This window comes from Chiloscyllium plagiosum, chromosome 10, assembly GCF_004010195.1.
Source record: "Chiloscyllium plagiosum isolate BGI_BamShark_2017 chromosome 10, ASM401019v2, whole genome shotgun sequence".
NCBI classification, from domain to species: Eukaryota; Metazoa; Chordata; class Chondrichthyes; order Orectolobiformes; family Hemiscylliidae; genus Chiloscyllium; species Chiloscyllium plagiosum.
Genome location: NC_057719.1, coordinates 61,627,455 through 61,652,095, shown reverse-complemented (window position 1 = coordinate 61,652,095; position 24,641 = coordinate 61,627,455). Strand labels below are relative to the sequence as shown.

Here is a 24,641-nt window from a genome sequence, read left to right as displayed (position 1 = left end):
GGTCATTCTTGTAAACTTCCTCTGGAACCCCTTCCAATGCCAGCACATCCTTCCTTTGATATGGGGCCCCAAAACTGCTCACAATATTTCTAATGCAACCTTACAGCCTTACTGAAAACCTTTTTATACAGCCTCAGCAGTACATCCCTACTCTTGTTTTCCAGCTCTCTTGAAATGAATAATAATATTGCTTTGTCTTCCTAAGTACCAACTGAACCTATATGTTAACTTTAAGAGAATTCTGGACTGGGATTCCCAAGTCCTTTGTGCTTCAGATTTCCGAAGACATTCCCCAGTTAGAAAATAGTCTACACCTCTATTCGAGATTAGAATGGTGCTGGAAAAGCACAGCAGGTCAGGCAGCATCCGAGGATCAGGAATTCCTGATGAAGGGCTTTTGCCCAAAACGTCGATTTTCCTGCTCCTTGGATGCTGCCTGACCTGCTGTGCTTTTCCAGCACCACTCTAATCTTGACTCTAATCTCCAGCATCTGCAGTACTCACCTCCGCCTACACCTCTATTCATCTGACTGAAGTGAATAACTTCACACTTAACCACATTGTTTTCCATTTGTGACTTCTTCGCCCACTCTCCCAGTCTGTCCATGTCCTTCTGCAGTCTCTCCACTTTCTCAACAATACCTGCCCCTCCACCTATCTTTATGTCATTTGCAAACTTAGCAACAGTGCCCTCAGTTCCATCATGCAGATCATTAACTTGTATAATGTCAATAATTGTGGTCTCAGCATGAACCCTGCAGAACTCCACTAGTCACTGGCTGCCATCTTGAAAAAGACAACTTTATCCCCACTCTCTGCCTTCTTCCAATCCTCTATCTACACCAGCACCTTGCCCCTAACACAGTTGATTATTGTCTTATTTGGAGTTTCCTGTGTGGCACTTCTGGAGATCCAAATAGATCATTTCCACTGACTATCCATGTTTAACTCGCTCATTACCTCCTCAAAGAATTCTAACAGATTTGTCAGGCATAATCTCCCTTTGATAAAGTCATGCTGACTCATTCTTATTTTACCATGCACTTCCAAATACTCTGCAAACTCATCCTTAATAAAGGACTCTAAAGTCTTGCCAACAACTGAGGTCAGGCTGACCAACCTATAATTTCCTGAGTTCTGCCTTCCTCTCTTCTTAACGAGAGTGTTGCACTAGCCAGTTTCCAGTCCTCTGAGATCATCCCTAACTCGAGCAATTCCTGGAAGATCACCACCAATGCCTCCATAATCTCTCAGCTATGTCCTTTAGAACTCTGGGGTGTAGTCCATCTGGTCTGGGTGATTTATCCACTTACAGACCTTTTATCTTTATCTGAGTCGCAGTCACTATACCCATCTCTGCTCTTGAGTCTCTTGAAGTTCTGGTATGCTGCTGATGTCTTCCACTGTAAAAACTCATACAAAGTACTTATTCAGGTCCTCTGCCATTTCTTTGTTCCCTTTACTATTTCTCCAGTGTCATTTTCAGCAATCCAATGTTACTCTTACCGCTCGCTTACCTCTTACATATCTAAAGAAATTCTTGCAATTTTCCTTTATATTACTTTGGTCAAGCAGGAAGCTGGAAGAGCATAACAAGCCAGGCAGCATCAGGAGGTGGAGAAGTCTATAGGACTGGGGGTAGATGTAAAGGGAGTTGCAGTCAAGTCTGAGGGAGGCAGAGAACTTCTTCAAAGTGGGCATCCTTTAAAGAGACTTTGCAGTGGTACAAATCTAGTTAGAGACAAAAAACACTGCAGATACCGGAATCCACTGTAGACAAGCAGGAGGCTGGAAGAACACAGCAAACCAGGCAGCATCAGGAGGTGGCAAGTAGGAGGGTGGAAACTGTCTCTCATATTTCACCTTCTCCCCCCTTATTGCTTTTTTAATTATCCTCTGCTACTTTTTAAAGGATTTTTAATCTTTTGGCTTCCCACTAATATTCACCACATTGTATGCTTTATCTTTTGCTTTTGTTTTATCTCTGACTTACCTTGTCAGCCATGGTTCCCTCAATGAATTTCTGCTGTGCCTTCTGAATTACCCCCAAAAACTCCTACCATTGCTGTTCCATTGTATTCCCTGCTAGCGTCTCCTTTCAAGCAACACTGGCTGGCTCCTCCTTCATGTCTTTGTAGTTACCTTCACTCATTAGGAAGACAGTTACATCTGATTCCAGTGTCTCCCTCTCAGCTGCATGGCAAATTCTATCATATTATGGTCACTGACCCCTAGGGTTCATTCACATTAAGCTTCCTAATCAAGTCTGCCTCATTACACAGCCTTCTGAAACCCACTGGAAACAGACTTCCAGGCACAGTAACATATCACTTTAGCTTGGAACCCATGGGCTGTTTACCTTCTTGACCAGCCTGCCATGAAAGACCTTGTCAAAAACATTGATAAATACCATGTAGACCACATCAAATGCATTTTCCTCATCAGGGCTCTCAAAATGTTTGCTAATTTGAATTTCCTTCTTACCCTCCAGACTTAGCTGCAGGCCACAGTTATTTTAATCACAGAGTTTCATTTACTCCCACCTGTTCACGACACACGAATACAAATACATACACACAGACACAGCAAGGCATGCCTTTTCCCTTGCTTACTTTTTTCACTTCTGTCTTGAGGTCTAATTCAAAAGGATACTGTTTCTAAGATTGCAGAGCTAAGAATTCAAACAAATTAGTTGGTCTGTAAGAGATACATTTATTTCAGTTGCTACATTGTGCATTCATTTAGAGCTTCTGACTGGGGAATGCATGTAGTAATTTTGTGAGGTGCACTTCAGTGGGTTTTTCATGATATCCTCCAAACATATACATTAATGTTAGAAGAGAAGCCTCACAGACTGTATTCTATCAAATTTAATGTCTATAAGAAGTAAGAATGCTAAGTCTCAAACTGATTTTGTCTGGCTTTTCCTATACCATGATCCTTGTTGAGATAGAGTTTCGATCTGGATATTTTTAAATCAGATTGCTCAGACATGTTGTTATGCATATCTGAAACAGATGGGACATGAACCTGGGCTTCCTGGCTCAAAGACAGGGACACTACCACTGTGTGACAAGAACCCTTTGATCTGTGCTTCAGGTGTGAACCGAGGTAGACAATTTTGACAGTAACTGTAATTAATCCCACCCACACATGGCTTTTGAGAGGGCTTTTGTGGTACAGTGTTGTGCCCCTACCTCTGAGCCAGAAGACTTGAATTCAAGTCCGAACTGCTCCAGAGTTGTGTAATAACATTGCTGATGATGTTGAGAAAACATCAGTAATGCAAATATTGGACTGACTCGAGCTTCAAGCTGTTAACTGAATAAATGTTATACTTGGTGGGGGGGGGGGGGGAGGAAGGGGGAGAGGGTTGCTGTTGTAACAAAGTAGTGGTGTCCCTATCAGTTGACCAGGAGGCCAGGATTCAAGCTCCACTTGCACCACTGATGTGTAATAACATCTCTCAAAAAAGGCTGATTGGAAAATATCTAGCATACATGTACAAAGTGTGCACAAGAAGTCATTGGTTAGTGAAGAGATTTCCTCCTCCCCTTTTAAGTGTAATACCCAGCTATAGTGTTCCAACTGGTATCCTGGGTCGGTTGACTTAACATGGAGCATGAATCTTATGATTACAAGATCTATAGAAATGAGGAAGCTTTTGTAGAATTCAATTCTTTCTAAAATGATCCCACTGTTATACCCAAGAATATTTTTATGCACAAATCTCTCATTGCATGAAGAAAATATTTGGTCCAAAATATGTTTCACATCTGCCTGAACCACTTTTTCTTATCTTAACTTTCAATTCAATTGAAGTGAATTTTCCGCATTGCCCTTTTCTCTAATGACAATTGAATTATACACTTCATAAGATTATCTCTTACACATCCACTTTCAAAACTGAAGATTCCAAGATTCCAGATATTTTCCTGCAGCTTATCTTGCATGAATTAACCTCAGGACACACCGGTGCTTCAATGTCTTCCTTGTGCCAGTGACCTTAACTGAATGTAATTGCAGAATGAGATATGAACAGAACATAATACCTTCCTTTGACTTCTGTTTTACATCTGTATATGAAGTTCAATATTCTAGGTTAAAAATCACACAACACCAGGTTATAGTCCAACAGGTTTAATTGGAAGCACACTAGCTTTTGGAGCGCCGCTCCTTCATCAGGTGATTGACCTGATCACCTGATGAAGGAGCGGCGCTCCAAAAGCTAGTGTGCTTCCAATTAAACCTGTTGGACTATAATCTGGTGTTGTGTGATTTTTAACTTTGTACATCCCAGTCCAACACCAGCACCTCCACATCATGTTCAATATTCTAATTATTGTGACTTTGATTTGGTTTCTTATAAACTCTCCCTGAAATTGCTGAGTATCTTTCATTTCAACCTTAGCTATTAAATCACTATTCATGTATTTAATGTTTTACTTACTTTTTTGTCATCCTCCGTGTATTGCTTTGCATTTATCTACTTTAAATTTCATTTGCCATTTTCTCATTGTAAACAAAAATGTCAGAGCCAGGAGAAAGAGGCAGACTCAACTCATCTGTTTTTGTTTGGCTCCTGCACATAAACTGAATAGTTTTAATTTTGAAAAGACTGAGGCCTGTTTCTCAGACCCTTGCACTGTATCAAGCAAATTCTAAGTCACTTGCAGCCGACTCTAATTTAGATTTCCCAGTATTATTATTTGCTCCCGCATTCAATCCCACAGTGATCTTCTGTGACTTTACGATGCACACAATAAAGATACAGTAAAAGAAAGGAGTTGCCTGTATGTGAATATTGGAATCAAACAGCATATTGATCAGTTCATGGCCATCTCACAGTCATAACGCAGAAGTGAGGAGTTGTAGAGTTCCTTCAAAGTTGAAGCTGAGGCAGCAAAGTGTGACTGCAGTTTCTGGCATTGTTTGCAGACAGATGATCAGTTTGCTATTCAAGTGAATTTAAGATGCTTCAGAAATAGGCTTCAAGGCTTTAAGTTTCAGGGCAGATGTAGCTGATGGCGTGGAGTCTATTGTTTTCTTGACTGATGCTATCAGATCGATTTAAAACTTCAGAATGTCTGATTAAAATGCCCCAAAATACTAAATCACTTGATACTGGTCATCAACAGATAATATGTGGTCATTAGTGAGCTATTCATGTTAAAGAAGGAGGTTCAGGCCCTGTGGTCTGATCAATTGAACAAATTTTAGGAGATGGAGTTACTTTCAGCACTTCTGCAGGCACAACGAGTTACAAGATGTCTTCGTTACTAAGCCAGGCTCAGAGATTGGAATCACAAATGGGGGGACCCACACAGTAACAAATCAGAACTTCCATGTGGGTGACGTATCTGTCCAGGTAGTTCTGCAATCCATTGTTAGAAGCTCCCAGATGTTGGTCAACTTGTAAGTAATTTCTTCTTCTTTATTCTTTCATGGAATTTGGGTGCTCCTAGCAAGGCTAGCATTTCTTGTCCACCCCTAACTTCCCTTAAACTGTAGTTTCATAGGCCATTTCAGGTAGAAATTAAGATTCAACACATTACAATGCGTCTGGAATGTTAATAACGTGATACCAGGTAAGGAGCCAGATTTTCTGCACAACAGAACCAGATCAGTTTTTACAACAGGATTGCTCTGGTTTAAATTCCAGATACAATTCTTATTAAACTATGTATGATGTTATGACTGATGACTTGCTTAAAAATCCTGGTAATATTATCAATCATCAATTAAGTATAATAAAGAAACTGAAGTGATTAAAATAAGTCTTACACATTGAAAAATGTATTATTCGTCATATTCTTAATTTGGTCAGACTCTGTAAGGACTACAACTTGAAAAGAAATTCTAAATTTCAATGCAAAGTTGAAAAGAATGACAAAGCAAGACTTCATATTTTAAAACTGTTACTAAAACAAATGATCGGAAGGACTATTGACTAAACAGCATTTTATGGAATGTTCCCGTTTGATAGTTATCTCACAACACTTTTTGCAGGAATCACAGATCTGTAGTGATTGGAACAAGGGCCAGGTGGATCTTATTGACTATGATATCCTTGATTGGGCTTGTTAACCTGGACCAATCAGGAAGCCCTAGCTAACTGATATAAACAGTAGAATTTTACGTTAGGGCCCGGGTGTCCTTGGAGAAGGAGCACGCGGTGTCGACCAACACCTTGGAGTTGTTCAGGGAGAGGTGGGCGCCGCAGGGAGTGGAGTGCATCATTTCTCCCTCCAATTCTATTTTGATTTAGTCCCTACCCTCCCCTTCACTGTTTTGATCACACAGCACTGTCCCTTGGTGTGAAGGGCAGTGCTTGTCACTGGCCACCCGGGTGTTTTCCTATCTTCCTGGTGGTGGAAATTGAATAAAGATTGGTGCACTTTGTGTCTTTCACTGTGTCTCACACCTGCACACACACACCATGGGTGCTGGGGATAAAATAAGCACTACCGCACTTAGGTGGTAGTGTGGGGGTTAATAAGAAAAAAAGAACAGGAAAGAAAGAAAAAAAAAGAAAAAAAAAAAAAAAAAATAAACAGTAGAATTTTACGTTAGGGCCCGGGTGTCCTTGGAGAAGGAGCACGCGGTGTCGACCAACACCTTGGAGTTGTTCAGGGAGAGGTGGGCGCCGCAGGGAGTGGAGTGCATCATTTCTCCCTCCAATTCTATTTTGATTTAGTCCCTACCCTCCCCTCCACTGTGTTGATCACACAGCACTACACACACCATGGGTGCTGGGGAAAAAATAAGCACTACCGCACTTGGGTGGTAGTGTGGGGGTTAAATTTTTAAAAAAATAAATAAATAAACAGTAGAATTTTACGTTAGGGCCCGAGTGTCCTTGGAGAAGGAGCACGCGGTGTCGACCCACACCTTGGAGTTGTTCAGGGAGAGGTGGGCGCCGCAGGGAGTGGAGTGCATCATTTCTCCCTCCAATTCTATTTTGATTTAGTCCCTACCCTCCCCTTCACTGTTTTGATCACACAGCACTGTCCCTTGATGTGAAGGGCAGTGCTTGTCACTGGCCACCCGGGTGTTTTCCTGTCTTCCTGGTGGTGGAAATTGAATAAAGATTCATGCACTTTGTGACTTTCACTGTGTCTCACACCTACACACACACAACATGGGTGCTGGAAAAAAATAAGCACTACCACATTCAGGTGGTAGTGTGGGGGTAAAAATAAAAAAAACAGGTGTGGCGGGGATAAAAAAAAAATAAACAGTAGAATTTTATGTTAGAGCCCGGGTGTCCTTGGAGAAGGAGCACGCGGTGTCCACCAACACCCTGGAGTTGTTCAGGGAGAGGTGGGCGCCGCAGGGAGTGGAGTGCATCGTTTCTCCCTCCAACTCTATTTTGATTTAGTCCCTACCCTCCCCCTCACTGTTTTTGATCACACAGCACTGCCCTTTGATGTGAAGGGCAGTGTTTGTTACTGGCCACCCGGGTGTTTTCCTATCTTCCTGATGGTGGAATTTGAATAAAGATTCGTGCACCTTGTGTCTCTCACTGTGTCTCACACTTGCAAAAAAAGAAAAAAAAAGAAAGAAAAAAAGAAAATAAACAGTAGAATTTTACGTTAGGGCCCGGGTGTCCTTGGAGAAGGAGCACGCGGTGTCGACCCACACCTTGGAGTTGTTCAGGGAGAGGTGGGCGCCGCAGGGAGTGGAGTGCATCATTTCTCCCTCCAACTCTATTTTGATTGAGTCCCTACCCTCCCCTTCACTGTTTTGATCACACAGCACTGTCCCTTGATGTGAAGGGCAGTGTTTGTCACTGGCCACCCGGATGTTTTCCTATCTTCCTGGTGGTGGAATTTGAATAAAGATTCGTGCACTTTGTGTCTTTCACTGTGTTTCACACGTATACACACACACCATGGGTGCTGGGGAAAAAAATAAGCACTACCGTACTTAGGTGGTAGTGTGGGGGTTAAATTTAAAAAAAGAAAAATAAAAAAAGAAAAAAAAAGAAAAAATATAACCAGGAAAAAAAAATAAACAGTAGAATTTTACGTTAGAGCCCGGGTGTCCTTGGAGAAGGAGCACGCGGTGTCGACCAACACCCTGGAGTTGTTCAGGGAGAAGTGGGCGCCACAGGGAGTGGAGTGCATTATTTCTCCCTCCAACTCTATTTTGATTTAGTCCCTACCCTCCCCTTCACTGTTTTGATCACACAGCACTGCCCTTTGATGTGAAGGGCAGTGCTTGTCATTGGCCACTTGGGTGTTTTCCTATCTTCCTGGTGGTGGAAATTGAATACTACCGCAGTTAGGCGGTAGTGTGGGTGTTAAAAAAAACTGGAGTGTTCTCAGGTGTGTTGCCAGCCCTCACTCAGTAAAAAAGATAAACAGTAGAGTTCTAACGCAGTTAGGCGGCAGTGTGGGGGTAATTCTACCGCAGTTAGGCGATAGTGTGGTGGTTTTTTTAGGAAAAAAGAAATTAACAGGAGTGTCATGGGTTCTGTTCACTCTGAGAGCTGGCTCTGAAGGAGCTGGATCAGTGTCTCAGACTATGTACATGTAAATAAAGGGCAACTTGGAGACGGAAAAAGCAATAAAAGTAGAGTTTGCCGTTTGATGTGAAGGGGAGAGGTGGGCGCCGCAGGGAGTGGAGTGTATTATTTCTCCCTCCAACTCTATTTTGATTTAGTCCCTACCCTCCCTTTCACTGGTTTGATCACACAGCACTGCCGTTTGATGTGAAGGGCACTGCTTGTCATTGGTCCCTGGGGTGTTTCTTTTCTTCCTGGTGGTGGAAATTGAATAAAGTTTCATGCACCTTGTGTTTTTCACTGTGTCTCACACCTGCACACACACAATATGGGTGTGGGGGAATTAATAAGCACCACTGCAGTTAGGCGGTAGGGTGGGGGTAATTTTTAAAAATAAATTAAATAAAATTAAAAAAAGAAAAAACAATAAACAGTAGAGTCTACACATTCTAAGGACTGGCTCTAAGCTCGCTGGTTAGAGCCCATGTAATGTGCACATGTAAATAAAGGGTGACTTGGTGATGGGATACTGGCCTCTGTGGAATTATTTCACAGTTCATCCTAAATAGTCATTTCTAAGTGCTACATTTTTCTTTACGTTTTCTTTTCTCCCTGAGGTTGGAAATGATATCACAAAGACATAGTGTCTTTCGTACATAAAAAAAGGAAAAAAATAAATAAACAGGAGAGTATCCATTCTAAGGACTGGCTCTAAGCTCGCTGGTCAGAGCCCATGTAATGTGCACATGTAAATAAAGAGTGACTTGGTGATGGGATATCAGCCTCTGTGCAGTTATTTCAAGTTCTAATAGTAGTAAACTGTTCATAGCTGTTCGTAGTTTCTAATGAATTCCTGTATACTAGTTTTGCCAAGTAGTGGTTTTGAGTGACCCTTCACATGTGTTTTTCTCAGTTTTCCAAGTGTTCTTTAGTCCACCACCAGCAGGTAAAGCTTATTCTGATGATTCTTTTGCATCTCCCAGATTCCCTAGTTCACATCTGTTTGATGAGAGACCATGTTGTGAATTCTTGTCAACCAAAGTTGCCTCTTTTTTCTGCTAACCATACGAAACTGCTGTCTGTCTTTGATACACATTCAATTGAAAGGAATCCTGTAACCAGATCTCAGAATGGATTATACTGCTATCCTCCCTATGGCAAAATAAAACATATTGAAATGCTGATTAGCCATTCCTAGGTTCAACTCTCTTTCATGTCAGAAATAAATAGAAAGTTTACTGTTCAACAGTTTGCAATCTGATATCTGCTACATCTTTGTGGGACTCTAGAAGACTCAGAATCTATTCATTGTAAACATAGAACCTGTTACCATTGTCTCCAAGAGTAGGCAGATTGCACCTTCTACCCACTAAAATGAGCTAGTCCTTTCTTAAGGTTTAACAATCAAACAACCAAAGGCTAATGTTATGCATATTCAGAACAGTTCATACAACCCCCTTTATTTTACCCTAAATTTAAGGGTATACTTTCAAAGCACAATAAATATGTGACCCGAGTTTGTGTGTCTAAACATTATGTTTGCAAAAGTTATGTTTGTAAAATTCAAAGTTATATCCTCTGGTTATCACAGACCTTTGAGGCTTGTACCAGTTACTTCATGCATATGTATTTTGTTTATTTACAATTGTGTTGCTTTAGCAACATTTTTAATGTGTACTATATATATTAAGTAATGAGACATTAACATTCAGAACAGAATTTAGAATGTACATTTAGTTTATGAAGGCTTTTTTACATTTTCTTTCTGCAGACCTGTTTGGACACTCTGACTGAAGTTGATGATGCAGGTCAGCTGACCATTAAATGTTCTCAAGACTACTTTTCTTTGGATTGTGGTATCACTGCCTTCGAACTGTCTGGCTACAGTCCAAGTGAAGACGTGCCCTGTGGCCCGGAGGCTACCATGACCTCCAGTTCAGCTGCCAGGGCTAAACCAAAACCGCTTGAGCATTGGAACTGTGCTGACCTGGAAAATGGCTTTCCAGAGTTGATTGGCAACATGGGGCTACTTTCTGTTGCAAATGATCATTCCACTTCCAGGCAGGAAGAAATTAAGGCTAGTGGTGAAAGTCACTTAACATGCACAGTTCATCAAACCTTGGTACAGGACAAGAAAGGCGTGGCAAACTCCAAGCTGTCACCCACATCAGCAAATCAACCAGCCCTGCCTCAAAGTCCTCCAATGGAGTGTACAAGAACCCAAAAAGAAATTAGAAACTCCAGACAGAAAGTATTTTCTGACACTAATACTGATGTCTTGGAAACCAAGAGACATGTGCAAGTACATTCTTGTAATGCAAGTAGTAACCACTGTGAAAACACAATACCAAAAAGACCAATTAAAGATTGTTTCAATTATAACGCAGAGTCTCTGACACAACCTTCCTTACCCAAAAGAGCTTTGTACCTAAATGAAATATCTAAAGATGATCTGGAGGTTAGCTGCTGCAGAATTTCACCTTCTATTCTCCTGCACAAGGCAGAAATGAGCAGAAGTACACCATCCCTCTTTGATCATCCTGACAAGTCCAGACTTTGGCTCGACCTAGATTCATCCTACCCAAGCACTGCAAATGCTGCTGTCAGTTACTCATGTGATGAGTTAAACAAAACAAGTGGTACAGACAATGGATACCCAAGTTCTTCTTCTCAATGTAATTTTAAAAAGACCACATTAGATCGAAATAAAACCAATGAACAACATCAAAAAAAGTCTCCAGCTATTTGGAAATCATGCGACCTTCATGATTTTAGGCAATCTAACAAAGAGTCTGCAAGAAGCCCCACATCACATGATCGAGAACCTTTAGTGCAAAATATCAGTTCTGTGCAAAATACACAAAGTGACATTTCCTTATTCTCCAGACAGACGTCCCCATATCAGAAGCAACTAGATACCACAGGTAAACTGAAGAATTTCCATCCATGTTGTCCTCCTCATACAAAAATACCAACTAGTGAGAATAACAATAGTTCTGACTCATTTACTGTAAAGTGTGAGGATAGTTGTGAGCCAATTAACATTTCCGCATGGTATCAAGATCAAGAGTCTTCTAATGAGTATAAGAAGCAGCCACTGATTAGTCGGAGTTCCTCTGAATCAATGCCTGCCCAATTATCTTTACATGTGCTACAAAATGAGACCAGGATAGATTCTTCTGGCTTTATCCCCACTCTATCTTTGCTACAACAGCAACCAAGGACACAAAATCATTCAAGCCAAAATAAAACCACTGAAAATCATTCAGCTGACATTTGGTTTGAATCGAATGAGTATTTGGCTCTTCCGTCGCACCTGAAAGAAACTGAAGGATTAACTTTGAAGCTAGAGAATTTGACAAAGCTGTTGTCACATCATTCTCCAGGTGAAACATTTCAGAACATTGAAGATTGGGAGCTGTCAGAAGCAAATTCTATGAATGAGGCAATTCCATTAATTCACAACGAAAACAAGAAATACCTCCTTAAAACTGGAACTATATCTCCATCTTCCTCCAGTGATGTCGCTTCCTCCTTGGATGATAGCATTGAGTCAGGTCCACTCAGCAACATCCCGTCCGATGATGAGTTGTCAATAGCAGACACAACTGCTAAGCACTACACTACTACCCAACTCTCACATCACTGGTTAACACAGATGCCAAAGAATGCCTTAGACTGTGCTTCTCCTAAATCAACTCTGGTTCAACAGCTTCAGCAGGATATTCAGCAGAAGCAGAATAACAGTGACGTATGGGAAAAAATTGAGGTAAACTAGTTGGTGATTTATATTCTGTAATTGTTTGAATACATAAAATATCTTCTGATTTTAAATATCTTACTTCCTGAATCTTCATGAAATTTTGTATGTTTGTTGATAAATTAAATGTTGATTTTGACAAATGGAATATTTCCATTTTAGTTAGTGTCAAGTTCCTCCAGGTCTTTCACCTGGTGAAGCTCCTCCTCGTAGAAAAGAGAGAGACATGAGAAAATTGATATGACTTCCATTTGTGCTTAAATTTCAAAGATACTTTTCCCAACAGTGAGACTTCATTATATTTTCACAGTCATGTCGCATTCTCTTGACTTGAAGTTTTCTACTTTAACATCTACAATTGTTTGATCTGAGTGAAATCACAGTTTTGTGCAAGGGCTGATATTGATTTGAATCTGTCTAAAGTTATTTCATGTAGGACTGAAACTATTGGTCATGTTTATCATACAAGTTTATGTGGATGCTTTTTTCAAGGAATCTATCTTTGAAATTAAGTTGCACAACTTTACACTGAGTAATTATATTGACTAATATAAAAATAAAGATCATAACTGGTCTTTTTATAATTTCACAAATCTATACATCTGAAAACCGTAGATTTACCTTGGATTGTCCATAACTGCAAAATTTTTGGGAGTAGCCTAACACTCCCATTTATTTTATTTGTGCTACTTTGTTGAATTTTGCTTTCATAAAACGTTGCTCAACTGCACACATTCAGTAAATGTGTAAGAATGGCTGATTGGTTCCCCTTCACCCTCACTCCAAATGGCCTTCATGCCCACATAACTCTTTAATTATAATATTTGGAAAGAATGATGGACAAACTAATGATAAAACTGAAGAAGTTTGTTAAAACAATGAAATAGTAACTAGTTAATAAAACGGAGAACATGTATTTCACTGTCGTAGAAGTGAGGACTGTGGATGCTGGAGATGAAAGTCGAGAGTGGTGCTGGAAAAGCACAACAGGTCAGGCAGCATCTGAGTAGTGAGAGAATCAATTAAGGTCTTCATCAGGAATAATGGCAATATTTCACTGTAGACCACTAAGGTACACCTCTCTGTGATTATCCTTGGCAGCAAATATTTTCTAGCCTGGCTTCATCGGGTAGAAATTTAATTATCACCATGGAATGAAAACAAAGTATATAGAAACATGGAATCAAGGAACCGGAGCAGAGTGAAAACAACAAGTCTGATGTGTGATAAGGAACAAGTTATAACTTGAGAATTTTGAACAATTAACTTTGGTGGAAGGAGATGCTGGATGTAATACCTTTTCTTCAGCCTCCAATAGCTGATAGGTTTTCAAAGGCATTAGTTAGAATGAACCTAGATGATTCATTCATGAATTTCGATAGGTTATCTCTTAAACAGTTGCCATTGCAGTAGATGGGAGGTGATGGTCTAGTGACATTATCATTGGGCTGTTATTTCAGAGACTCAGTTAATGCCCTGGGGATCTGGGTTCAACTCCTGCTATGGCAGATGGTGGAAATTGAATTCCATAAGAATCTGGAATTAAGAATCTTAAGATCACCATTAATTATGAGGGAAACCCATCTGGTTCACTAATATCTTTTAGGGAGGGAAACTGCCATCCTTACCTGGTTTGACCAATATGTGACTCCAGACCCACAGCAAAGTGGTTGACTCTTAAATGCCCTCTGAGCAATTAGAGATGGGCTATTAATGCTGGCCCAGCCAGTGATGACCTCATGCATTAAAAAAAATGTTTAAACCAGGACTGGTGGATATAGATATTTATTAAATTTGAACCATAACCAGTTAAACATAGTTATGAAATACAGCTACAGATAATAGTTTGTCTGAAACAAAAATAGTTAAATTTTTAAAAATGGTGTGACAGGTAATATATTGCAGCTGCAGCTTGTGGAAGCTGGTGGGTGGCAGTGTGATCCATGGCAACCAAATATGCAGTAGTTTGTTTATGATCTTAAGGGAAACCATTAACTTATAAAAAAAATTCAAATCTGTTATAAAGTGTAACAAATTAAGGCACTGGATTTTGTATTCTAAACAAAAATGTTTACTGTATAAGAAAGCAATATACATTGAGTATTACTAATATAAGATTAAAGGTTTAATCTTTCCCATGCTGAGAGATGATGGAAGAGGTGATGAGAAGGGCTTGGGCACCCCTTCGCAGTACTTCACCAATTAAGTTCTGTGTGTAAAGGTCTATAGGCCTTCTGAACACACCACCAGTTAAGGCCCAGCGAGTGAGAAAGTTTTCCGAATGGGAAGCTAAGGTGACTTGCCTGCCAGGTTGGTGGGGCCTCCTATTGCTCCAATCTGAGGTCTGCAATCCCTAATGAAAAGTGTATATAAAGCACATATCTTCTCCCTGCTGGAACTTCAGAACAGTGGGCCATTCCTGGAATATGTGTGCAAATTTACTCTCGTCATTTAAGGATGCGTATACTTGCATTGGAGGTAATACATTGAAGGTTCACCAGACTGGTCCCTGGGTTCAGAGTGATGTCCTATGATAAAATGCTGAGCAAATTGGATCTATATTTTTTGGAGTTTAGAAAAAAATTAGATTATCTGAGAAACATTCAGGTTTAGGTAGAGTCTTGACAATGCACATAATCAGAGGTTGTTTCCCCTGTCTGGGAATCTAGAACAAAAGGTAACGATTTCAGGTAAAGGAAATGAGCATTTAGGACTGAGCTGAGGGAAAATTTGTTCTCTTAAGGGGCTGTGAATTGTTGTAATTCTCTTCCCCAGAAGGCGATGGATAAGAAATATTGAATCTACTAAGGTTGTGCAGGCAGAATTTTGGTCTGTCAGGGAATCAAAGTGTTAAAATAATCAAAGCCAGTTTCTGAGTGAGAAACTAAGGTACACAGTTTTCACTGTGGAGAGGTTTTATTGGCTTACTCAGTCTTATATCTCTCAGCCTACACTCAGTATTACAGGTGCTCCCTCTACTTATTTTCTTTTAAATTTAACCTATTTTTTCTAATCAATCCATTCAGATATATTATTACACACCTCTGGAGCAGGTGAGACTTGAACCTGAGTCCCTTGGAAGGGACAGTACCCTTGTGCCACAAGAGGACCCCTTGCTCCCTGTTTTTATGTCATAGTCATAATCATAGAGTCATACAGTAAGGAACCAGACCTCTTGGTTCAACTTGTCCATGCCGACCAAGTTTCCCAAACAAAACTAGTTCCATTTGCCTACATTTGCCATATCCTTCTAAACCTTTCGTATTCATGTATCTATCCAAATGTTGTAACTGTACCTGCATTTACCTCTTCCTCTGACATTCCACTCCATATATAAACCACCCTCTGAATGAAAACGTTGCCCCTCAGGTCCCTTTTAAATCTTTCTCCTCTCACCTTAAAATTATGCCCTCTAGTTTTGAACTCCTCAACTCTAGGAAAAAGACCTTTACTATTCATTTTATCTATTGCCTCATGATTTTATAAACCTCTATAATGCCATCCCTCAACCTGCTATATTCCATGTATAGAATTGGTTCAAAGTCATGATGTTTGTGCAAAAGAATATATTACTGATTAATTTAGTCAAACAGTCATGTTGTACACATGATTAATCTGTTCAAGAGGCATATTCTGCCTTGATCAACACTTAAACATTAAATCTACAAAATTCAAGTCTGAGACTTTGACCCAGGTTTGGAATCAGAAGAGTTCACTTGGCTACCTATCCTTCCAAAAGAGGTTTCTCTGTAGGCTACCACAATACAGTGACTGGAGATGCTTAGTTCCATATCTCTTTTTTTTTAAAGAAGATAGACTGTCATAGACAAAATACTCAGTTAATTTCACACAGGGAGAGTGTTCCTTGGTTTCATCTTGCAAATCAATGAATACAGTTCCAGGATGACTTAGTGGAGTTGGTCAATGAGACTCTTCCAGATGCAAAAGAACTTGTTGCTGCCACCATTTAAAAATCTATTAGCACAGTGTTAACTATTATTTCACTGATATTTTAGGAAGTCTTTAGTTTATAAAATCTTTGAGGTTTCCATCTGAAAGCATCTTTTATTATACACAGATTCCTACCTGAAAGTAACTTTTATTATATATGGAGACTGGCATGTTTTTTGATGATTCATAAATTGCTTTGGACTTTTGACCTAGCTTCCAGCATTTCATGATGAGGTGGAGAAGTCATCATGTTTTAGGTGTTACACCCGAAATGTTGACTTCTGCACCTCCTGCTGCTGCCTGGCTTGCTGTGTTCTCCCAACCTCCTGCTTGTCTACTTTGGATTCCAGCATGTGCAGTTTTTTTGTCTTTAATTGTCATTTCATGAACAATTAAAAATATAAAAATAAAAATTATGCTTGCATAGAAAGAAGTGCAGTTCAACATAGAGAATATATAACAAGTTTTCCATTGTTTAATTTGAATGTGGGAACATGAATAAGCCATTCAGCCACTCAAACTTGATCCATCATTCAGTGAGCTGAATTGAGGCCCAAATCCATTTATCTTCCTTTGGTTCATATTCCTTAATACTTTTGCTTAACAAAAAATGATGTATCTCAAATATAAACGTAACAACTGATTCAGCATCCACTTCCATTTGAGAAAGAGAGCTCCAAACATCTACCACCCTTTGGATGTAGAAGTGGTTCCTAACATCTCTCTTGAATGGTCTGACCTAATTTTCAGACTATGCCCTCCAGTTGTAAAACACCAACCAGTTGTAAAACACCAACCAGTGGAAATAATTTATCTTTATCTACCCTGTCTTTTCTATATCTTCAAGATTTCAATGAGATCACCTCTTATCCTTCCAAGTTCTCAAGAAAACAAACCTATTTTGTATACTCTCTCCTCATAACTTAACCTCTTAAGTCCAGGTATCATGTTGTACTCTCTCCAAGGCCAATAGTTCCTTCCAAAGATATTTTATCCAGACCTGTTCACACCTGTCCAAGTGGGGTCTAACCATGGGTTTGTATAACTGCAGCATAACTTCTGCACCCTTGTACTCTAATGCTCTAGATATAAAAGTCAGAATTCCAAAAACTTTCTTGATTATTTTCTGTACCTTTTCATGACATTTTAAAGATCCAAGCATCGGCTCAAAGATAATTAATATCCACCCCTGTTTCTCTTAGACTTAATGAATACATTAATAAACTTTAACTTTGTGATTGACTCGCTATTGACACAAAAGGTGTCAGGAGCTGGAGGAGAAGTGGAAATGAAGCCGAAGATTAGCCATGGTCATATTGAATGGCGAAGTTTGCTCATTGGGCCAAATAATCTTCTCTTGCTTGTCTCTCTTCTGTTAAAGAAGTGAAATATTTGTACACCTCTAGTTCTAGCCACTTGTGTATCCTTGATTTTAATTCCTTCATCATTAGTAGCTGTCCTTGGCGTTGCCAAAGCCATAAGATCAAGACTGTTGTACCTACACCTCTCCAAGTTCCTGCCTCATTTTCCTTCTTTAAAACTCTCCCTAAAACCTCCATCTTTGACCTAGCTTTTAGTCATCTCCCTTAAGTTATCCACATGTGACTCAGTATCATAAGGTGTTCCTTTGCTTTGGATTGATTTATTAACTTCAAAACTTGTTAAATATATTAAAAAACTTGTTATTATGATATATATTATTAATATATAAGTATTAATCCTATATAATGGTTTTCCGAATTATTTAAAATTTTACAGACTGAATATTATTGAACATACATGAGTAGCTTCCTGTATATACAACTGTTTGGTGAAGGAATGTTTTTATTTTATTTTGCTTGTATGGAAATTCTGCCCTCTTGGGGTGAGGTTGTGTAATGCTTGCTAAAGACAACATTCACTGCAGTTTGCTGGAATATGCGTGTTCCACTGCTGCATTGCAGGGAACTCTTGTGTGTACTTAGAGGGTTATTCAGCTCCATCATGTGGCTTCAGATGGAAGATACAACACTTACAAATGCTCCTATTTCTTACAAGTCGATATTTATTTGACAAGCCTTATGAAATCCAATGTCATCATAGACCCCTGCTCAAACACAAATAACTGAACAGATTTAAGTAGCATATCAGGTTTGTGAGGAACAAATGCAGGCTAGCTATCAGGAACTATTTCTTGACCCAGAATGTGATGAAATATAACAAGCTACATATGACCACACAACCGTACGATTTAGAAGCAGGAACAGGCCCTCTGAGCCTGCTGTGCCATTCAATAAGATCATAACTGAACTGATTATTCCCCATACCCCTTCAAACCCTGATCATTTTTACCCCTAGCTTATGGAGTAACTAGCTACCTCTGCCTTAAAATATCCTCAAAACTTACACCATCTTTTGAGAAAGTGTTTCAAAGGGTCTCAACCCTTTGTGAGAAATAATTTTTACTCTTTCTTAAATGCCAAACACTTATTCTTAAACCATGATCCCTGCTTCTAGATTCTACTAGAAGCTGAAACACTTTTTCCAAATCCACCCCGCCAACATACTGAAGCAACCTATGTCCAAATGCATCAAGATCTAAGCAACATCCAGCCTTGGGCTGAAAAATGACCAAAACCTTTGTGCCACACAAATGTAAATTAGTGATCATTTCTAACAAGAGAGAGTCTAACCATTGTCCCTTGACATTGAGTGGTGTCACTAAACTGAATTTCCCATTATTAGCATTCTGAGGGCAACCGTTAACCAGAAATTCAAGTAGGTTAAATACAATGGTTACAAGAGCAGGTCCACGGCTAGGAATCCTGCTATAAGTAATTCATCTCCTGACTCCCCAAAGCCTATCCACCATGTACAAAGCCCAAGCAAGGAATGTAATGGAATCCTTCCACTTGCCTGGATGAATACAGCTCCAACAACACTCAAGAAGAGTTACACTATCCAGGACAAAGCGGTCCATGTGATTGGCACCAGATCCATAAGTATCCATTCCCTTCACTACCGCTGCTCAGCAGCAGCAGTGCATACTATTTGCAAGATGCACTTCAAAAAACTGATCAAGATCATGAGATAGTACCTTTCAAACCCACGACCACTTATGTCTGAATGGAAAAAGGCAGCAGACACATGGGGACATCATACCTACAAGATACCCTCAAAGCCACTCACAATCCTGACTTGCAAATGTATCATTTTTCCTTCAAAGTTGCTGGGTCAAATTCTCGGAGCTCACTCTCTATCAGCATTGTGGGCCCACCTAAAGCACATGTACTACAGCGGTTCAAGAAGGCAACTCACAACCACCTATCAAGGCCAATGAGTAATGCCATGTCCCATGAATGAATGAAAAAAAGACCCCACAGAGTCTGTATGTTTCACTTGTCAGTTCTTACTCTTTGAAACATAAGCCTAGTCTGTCCACCCTTTCTTTGTGTGATAACTCACCCATTCCAGGTATTAATCTCTTGATCCTCCTCAGAATGGCTTCCAGAAAAATTGCCAAAAGTGAGGTTGAGGCCAGAACATTGGGATTATTTAAAACTACTGGATGCATCACTGAGGAATCAGTCATTTTGGCATCCTGAAAGTAGGGTGTCAAAGAGGCTGAAGAGCCATCTTCATCCAAATGCAACTTGCATGATTATGTTGTCCAAAGATTAACTGAAACATAACATTAAAGTTAAATTAATAAAGAGGAATTTATTTTGATCCTAGTAGAAAATATATTGTTGACTGTCTTAACATTTACAAAAATTGATGTTATTCAGTTGATCTGATTTGAAAAATTTGATTGGAGACTTTTATAACGAATTTATATGAATTCATGAAATGAACACTTTCCATGAATAATTTATGTAGAATATTTTTATCAGAGGCTGATTCATGTTGACATAATAAACAATCTTTATGCTCTGAGTCTCAGTAAAATATGTAGTTTAGACATGGGTTAGTAATCATAGATAAATGGTAGGAACAGTGATCCTCTACAAAAAAAGACATTCATTCCAATTCTGGAAATTAGAAATCACTTCCACTAAATAACATTTCTTTATTTTCTTTTATAGTGGCAAACCATTTATCCATATAAATTACCCCCAGTATGTTTGCAACTTCAGCAACATAAAGCATCACTGCTGTGAAGGCATGGAACCAATATCCATTAAGCCAAGTGTATGTTGTACCACTCTGGCAGGATATTTCTTTCCAATACAAGTAAAGCACCTCAAATCCAACTATCTAAAAAGTGAAGTTATCTGAAAACTGGACAATTTTGTATCAATTATAATTGAGTAAAGTTTTAAGAAGACTTTAGCAATTCGGCTAGGTCCTGCATTGCTTCAGTCTACCTCCGGATCAGTTACTAGCTTTCCTGCTTTATAGCCTACTCCACTCCATACTCCAATTGACCGTCTTCACCACCTGACCTGGTTTGAATTAACTATCTACTGTCCAAACTGCCTGATTTGAAATCGAGAATTGTTTGAAATCCAGCACTGCCTTGATCCTGAGAGTGGTGGATTTGAAGTATTGTACTTGTATCCTTAAAACCCTGCAAGAAAATGTGACAGCCTGAAGATTTTCCCTCGACTTAGCTTGGCTCAAGAGGCTGTTGAGGCTGAACAGATGTTCTTCCACCCAATATTGTTGAACAATGGATTTCCAATCATGAGAACCTCCTTTATTTCTATGTTCCCAGTTATCTGTGTATTGGAAATATGTGACGACTGAAGGACTGCATTCCTTCATTAAAATACATTAAAATGAGACTTAAATCTGAATCCACCTTAATTTTAACAGGTTTAATTTGGCATTTCTTATAATTCTATAATAAAATTCAGTGGAATACAGTAAGATATCCATTTTTCGTTAGGATATGGGGTAATTCAAGACAATGTGTCTAATCTTCTGTATTCCTCATGGGAAATGGGTATCATTAGATAGGCCAGAATTTATTGCCCATGCCTAATTGCACTTGAAAATATGGTGGTGACTCGCCTTCTTGAACCACTGCAATATATATACATCAATAGTGCTATTGAGAGAATACTAGGATTTTGACACAGTGACAGTAAATAAACTGTTATGTAAAGGCATCAGGACCCTGCAGCAACCTTTTTATGATGTAATAGTACATTTTTTTATTCATTTATGGGACTTGTGCATCGCCGACCATCACCAATGGCCAGCATTGATAGCCCATTCCTATTTGCCCTTGAGAAGGTGGTGGTGAGCTTACTTCTTGAATCGCTGCAGTCCACTTGCTGTGTCAGTAGGGAAGGAATTCCAGGATTTTGACCCAACAACTGTGAAGGAAAGGCAATATATTTCCAAGTCAGGGTGGTGAGTGGCTTGGAGGGGAACTTGTGGGTGGTGGTGTTCCCAAGTACCAGCTGCCTTGTCCTTCTAGATGGAAGTGGTTGTGGGTTTGGAAGGTGCTGCTTAAGGATCTTTGGTGAATTTCTGCAGTGTATCTTGTAGGTAGTACACACTGCTACTACTGAGCGTTGCTGGTGAAGGGATTGAATGTTTATAGATGTGGTGCCAATCAAGCGGGTTGCTTTGTCTGGATGGTGTCAAGCTTCTTGAGTGTTGTTGGAATTGCACCCATCCAGACAAATGGGGAGTATTCCATCATACTCCTGACTTCTGCCTTGTAGATGGTGGATTAGACTTTGGGGTGTCAGGAGGTGAGTTACTTGCCACAGTATCCCCAGTCTCTGATCTGCTCTTGTAGCCACTGTGTTTATGTAGTGAGTCCAGTGAGTTTATGGTCAATGGGTAACCCCAAGGATGTTGACAGTGGGGGATTCAATGATGGTAATACCATTGAATGTCAAGGGGCAGGGGTTAGAATGTCTCTTATTGGTGATGGTCATTGCCTGGCATTTGTGTGGTGTGAATGTTACTTGCCACTTGTTGACCCTGTAGCATTGTCCAGATCTTGTTGCATTTGAGCATGAACTGAGGAGTCACGAATGGTGCTGAACACTGTGCAATCATCGGCAAACATCCCCACTTCTGACTTTATGACAGAGGGAAGGACATTGATGAAGCAGCTGAAGATTGTTGAGCCTAGGATACTACCCTGAGGGACTCTTGCAGAGATGTCCTGGAGATGAGATGATTGATTGTCCACAACCACAACAATTTTCCTTTGTGCCAGGTATGACTTTAACCAGCAGAGTATGTGGCCCCTGATACCCATTGATTCCAGTTTTGCCACTGCTCCGTGATACCATTCTCAGTTAAATGCAGCCTTGCTGTCAAGGGCAGTCACTCTCACCTCACCTTTGGAATTCAGCTCTTTTGTCCATGTTTGAACCAAGGCTGTAATGAGATCAGGAGTTGAGTGACCCTGGCGAAACCCAAACTGGGCGTCACTGAGCAAGTTGTTGCTGAGCAGGTGCTGCTTGATAGCACTGTTGATGGTACCTTCCATCATTTTACTGATGATGGAGAGTAGACTGATGAGGCGGTAATTGGTCGGGTTGGTTTGTCTTGCTTTGTGTGCACAGGGCAATATTCCACATTTGTTGGGTAGATGCCAGTGTTGTAACTGTACTGGAAGAGCTTGGCTAGGGAAGCAGCAAGTTCTGGAGCACACATCTTCAGCATTATTGGCAGAATGTTATCAGGGCCCATTGCTTTTGCAGTATCCAGTTTTTCCAGCCATTTTGTGATATCATGTGGAGTGAATTGAATTGGCTGGAGACTGGGTGTCGGTGATGCTGGAAACCACTGGAGGAGCCTGAGATGGATCATCCACTCAGCACTTCTGACTAAAGATTGTTGCGAATTCATCAGTCTTCTCTTTTGCACTACAAATCAATGAGCGTAAGTAATTCTGTGGGTGGCATTAGACCAAAAAAAAAATGCTGTAGAACACAGAACTTAAAACATTTCAGCGCAGTACAGGCCCTTTGGCCCTTTGCTGCCCCAACCTGTGGAACCAATTTGAAGCCTATCTATCCTACACTACTCCATTTTCATTCATATGTTTATCCAATGACCATTTAAATGTCCTTAAAATTGGCAAGTCTACAACTGTTCCAGGCAGTGCATTTCACACCCCTACTACTCTCTGAGTAAAGAAACCTCCTCTGACATCGTCCTATATCTATCACCCCTCAATTTAAAATATTCTTCAAGAAAGGGTGGTGGTTGATGAGAAATGTTAATCCTGGAGTTCAGTTATTAGTGGTGTACTGCAAGGATCTATTTTGGGGTGACCCCTCGTGCTAGCCATCACCATCTGAGGAAAAAGGCTCTTACTGTCCACCCTATATAATCCTCTGATAATCATATATGCCTTAATTAAGTCACTTCTCAAACATCTTCTCTCTCACAAAAACAGCCTCAAGTCCCTCAGCCTCATAAGACCTTCCCTCCATACCAGGCAACATTTTAGTAAACCTCCTCTGAACCCTTTCCAAAGCTTCCACATCCTTCCTATAATGCGGTATCCAGAACTGTACACAATATTCCAAATGCGGCTGCACCAGAGGTTTGTACAGCTGCAGCATGACCTCATGGCTCCGAAACTCAATCCCTCTACTAACAAAAGCTAACACACAGTATGCTTCTTAACAACCCTATCAACCTGGGTGGCAAAATTCAGGGATCAATGTACATGGACACCGAGATCTCTCTGCTCATCTACACTACCAAGAATCTTACCATTAGCCCAGTGCTCATTATTCCTGTTACTCCTTTCAAAGTAAATCACCTCACACTTTTCCGTATTAAGCTCCATTTGCTATCACTCAGCCCATCTCTGCATCTTACCTATGTCCCTTTGTAACCTGCAACATCCTTCAGCACTATCCACAACTCCACAAATCTTAGTGTCATCTGCAAATTTACTAACCCATCCTTCTACGCCCTCATCCAGATCATTTATAAAAATGACAAACAACAGTGGCCCCAAAACAGATCCTTGTGGTAACCCACTAGTAACTGAACTCCAGGGTTAACATTTCTCATCAACCACCACCCTTTCTCGAAGAACATACAACAAGTCGAATACATTGCACACGAACTTTAGAGAATCTTAAGAGCACATGGAAATTAACACATAAGTAGATAGATTAATTTTTATCTAAAGTAACTATAAGTCAGAGCTTGGAAGATCTGTGAGTACTGTGTATAGCAGTATTTATTATTAGCATATAACAAATCATTTTACTTTGAGCTTTAAGCCTGAAGACAGTTCTTGACATAGTCTTCTCTCAACCAGTCTATATTGAAGCCAAACATATAGCGTGGCATCAAGACACCTGATAAAAGAGGAATGGCAATATAGTTTTATGTCAGTGTGTTGTTTGGCTTAGAGAGGAATTTGGATGTGGGGGTGTTCCATTGCATCCTGTCCTTTTTAGATGGTAGAGGCCACAGGTTTAGAAGGTGCTGTGGAAGAAGCCT

The 24,641-nt window shown here is 40.0% G+C and overlaps 1 protein-coding gene across 5 annotated transcripts in view; it reads left to right on the top strand.

Moving 5' to 3' along the window:
* akap6 (A kinase (PRKA) anchor protein 6) overlaps positions 1-24,641 on the top strand; it is a 410,503-nt gene that overhangs the window by 146,126 nt on the left and 239,736 nt on the right. For all 5 annotated transcript variants that reach the window (XM_043697895.1, XM_043697890.1, XM_043697891.1 and 2 more), the window contains one exon: positions 10,281-12,278. In XM_043697895.1, coding sequence (XP_043553830.1) covers positions 10,281-12,278 — 1,998 coding nt within the window. The remainder of the gene's footprint in view (positions 1-10,280; positions 12,279-24,641) is intronic.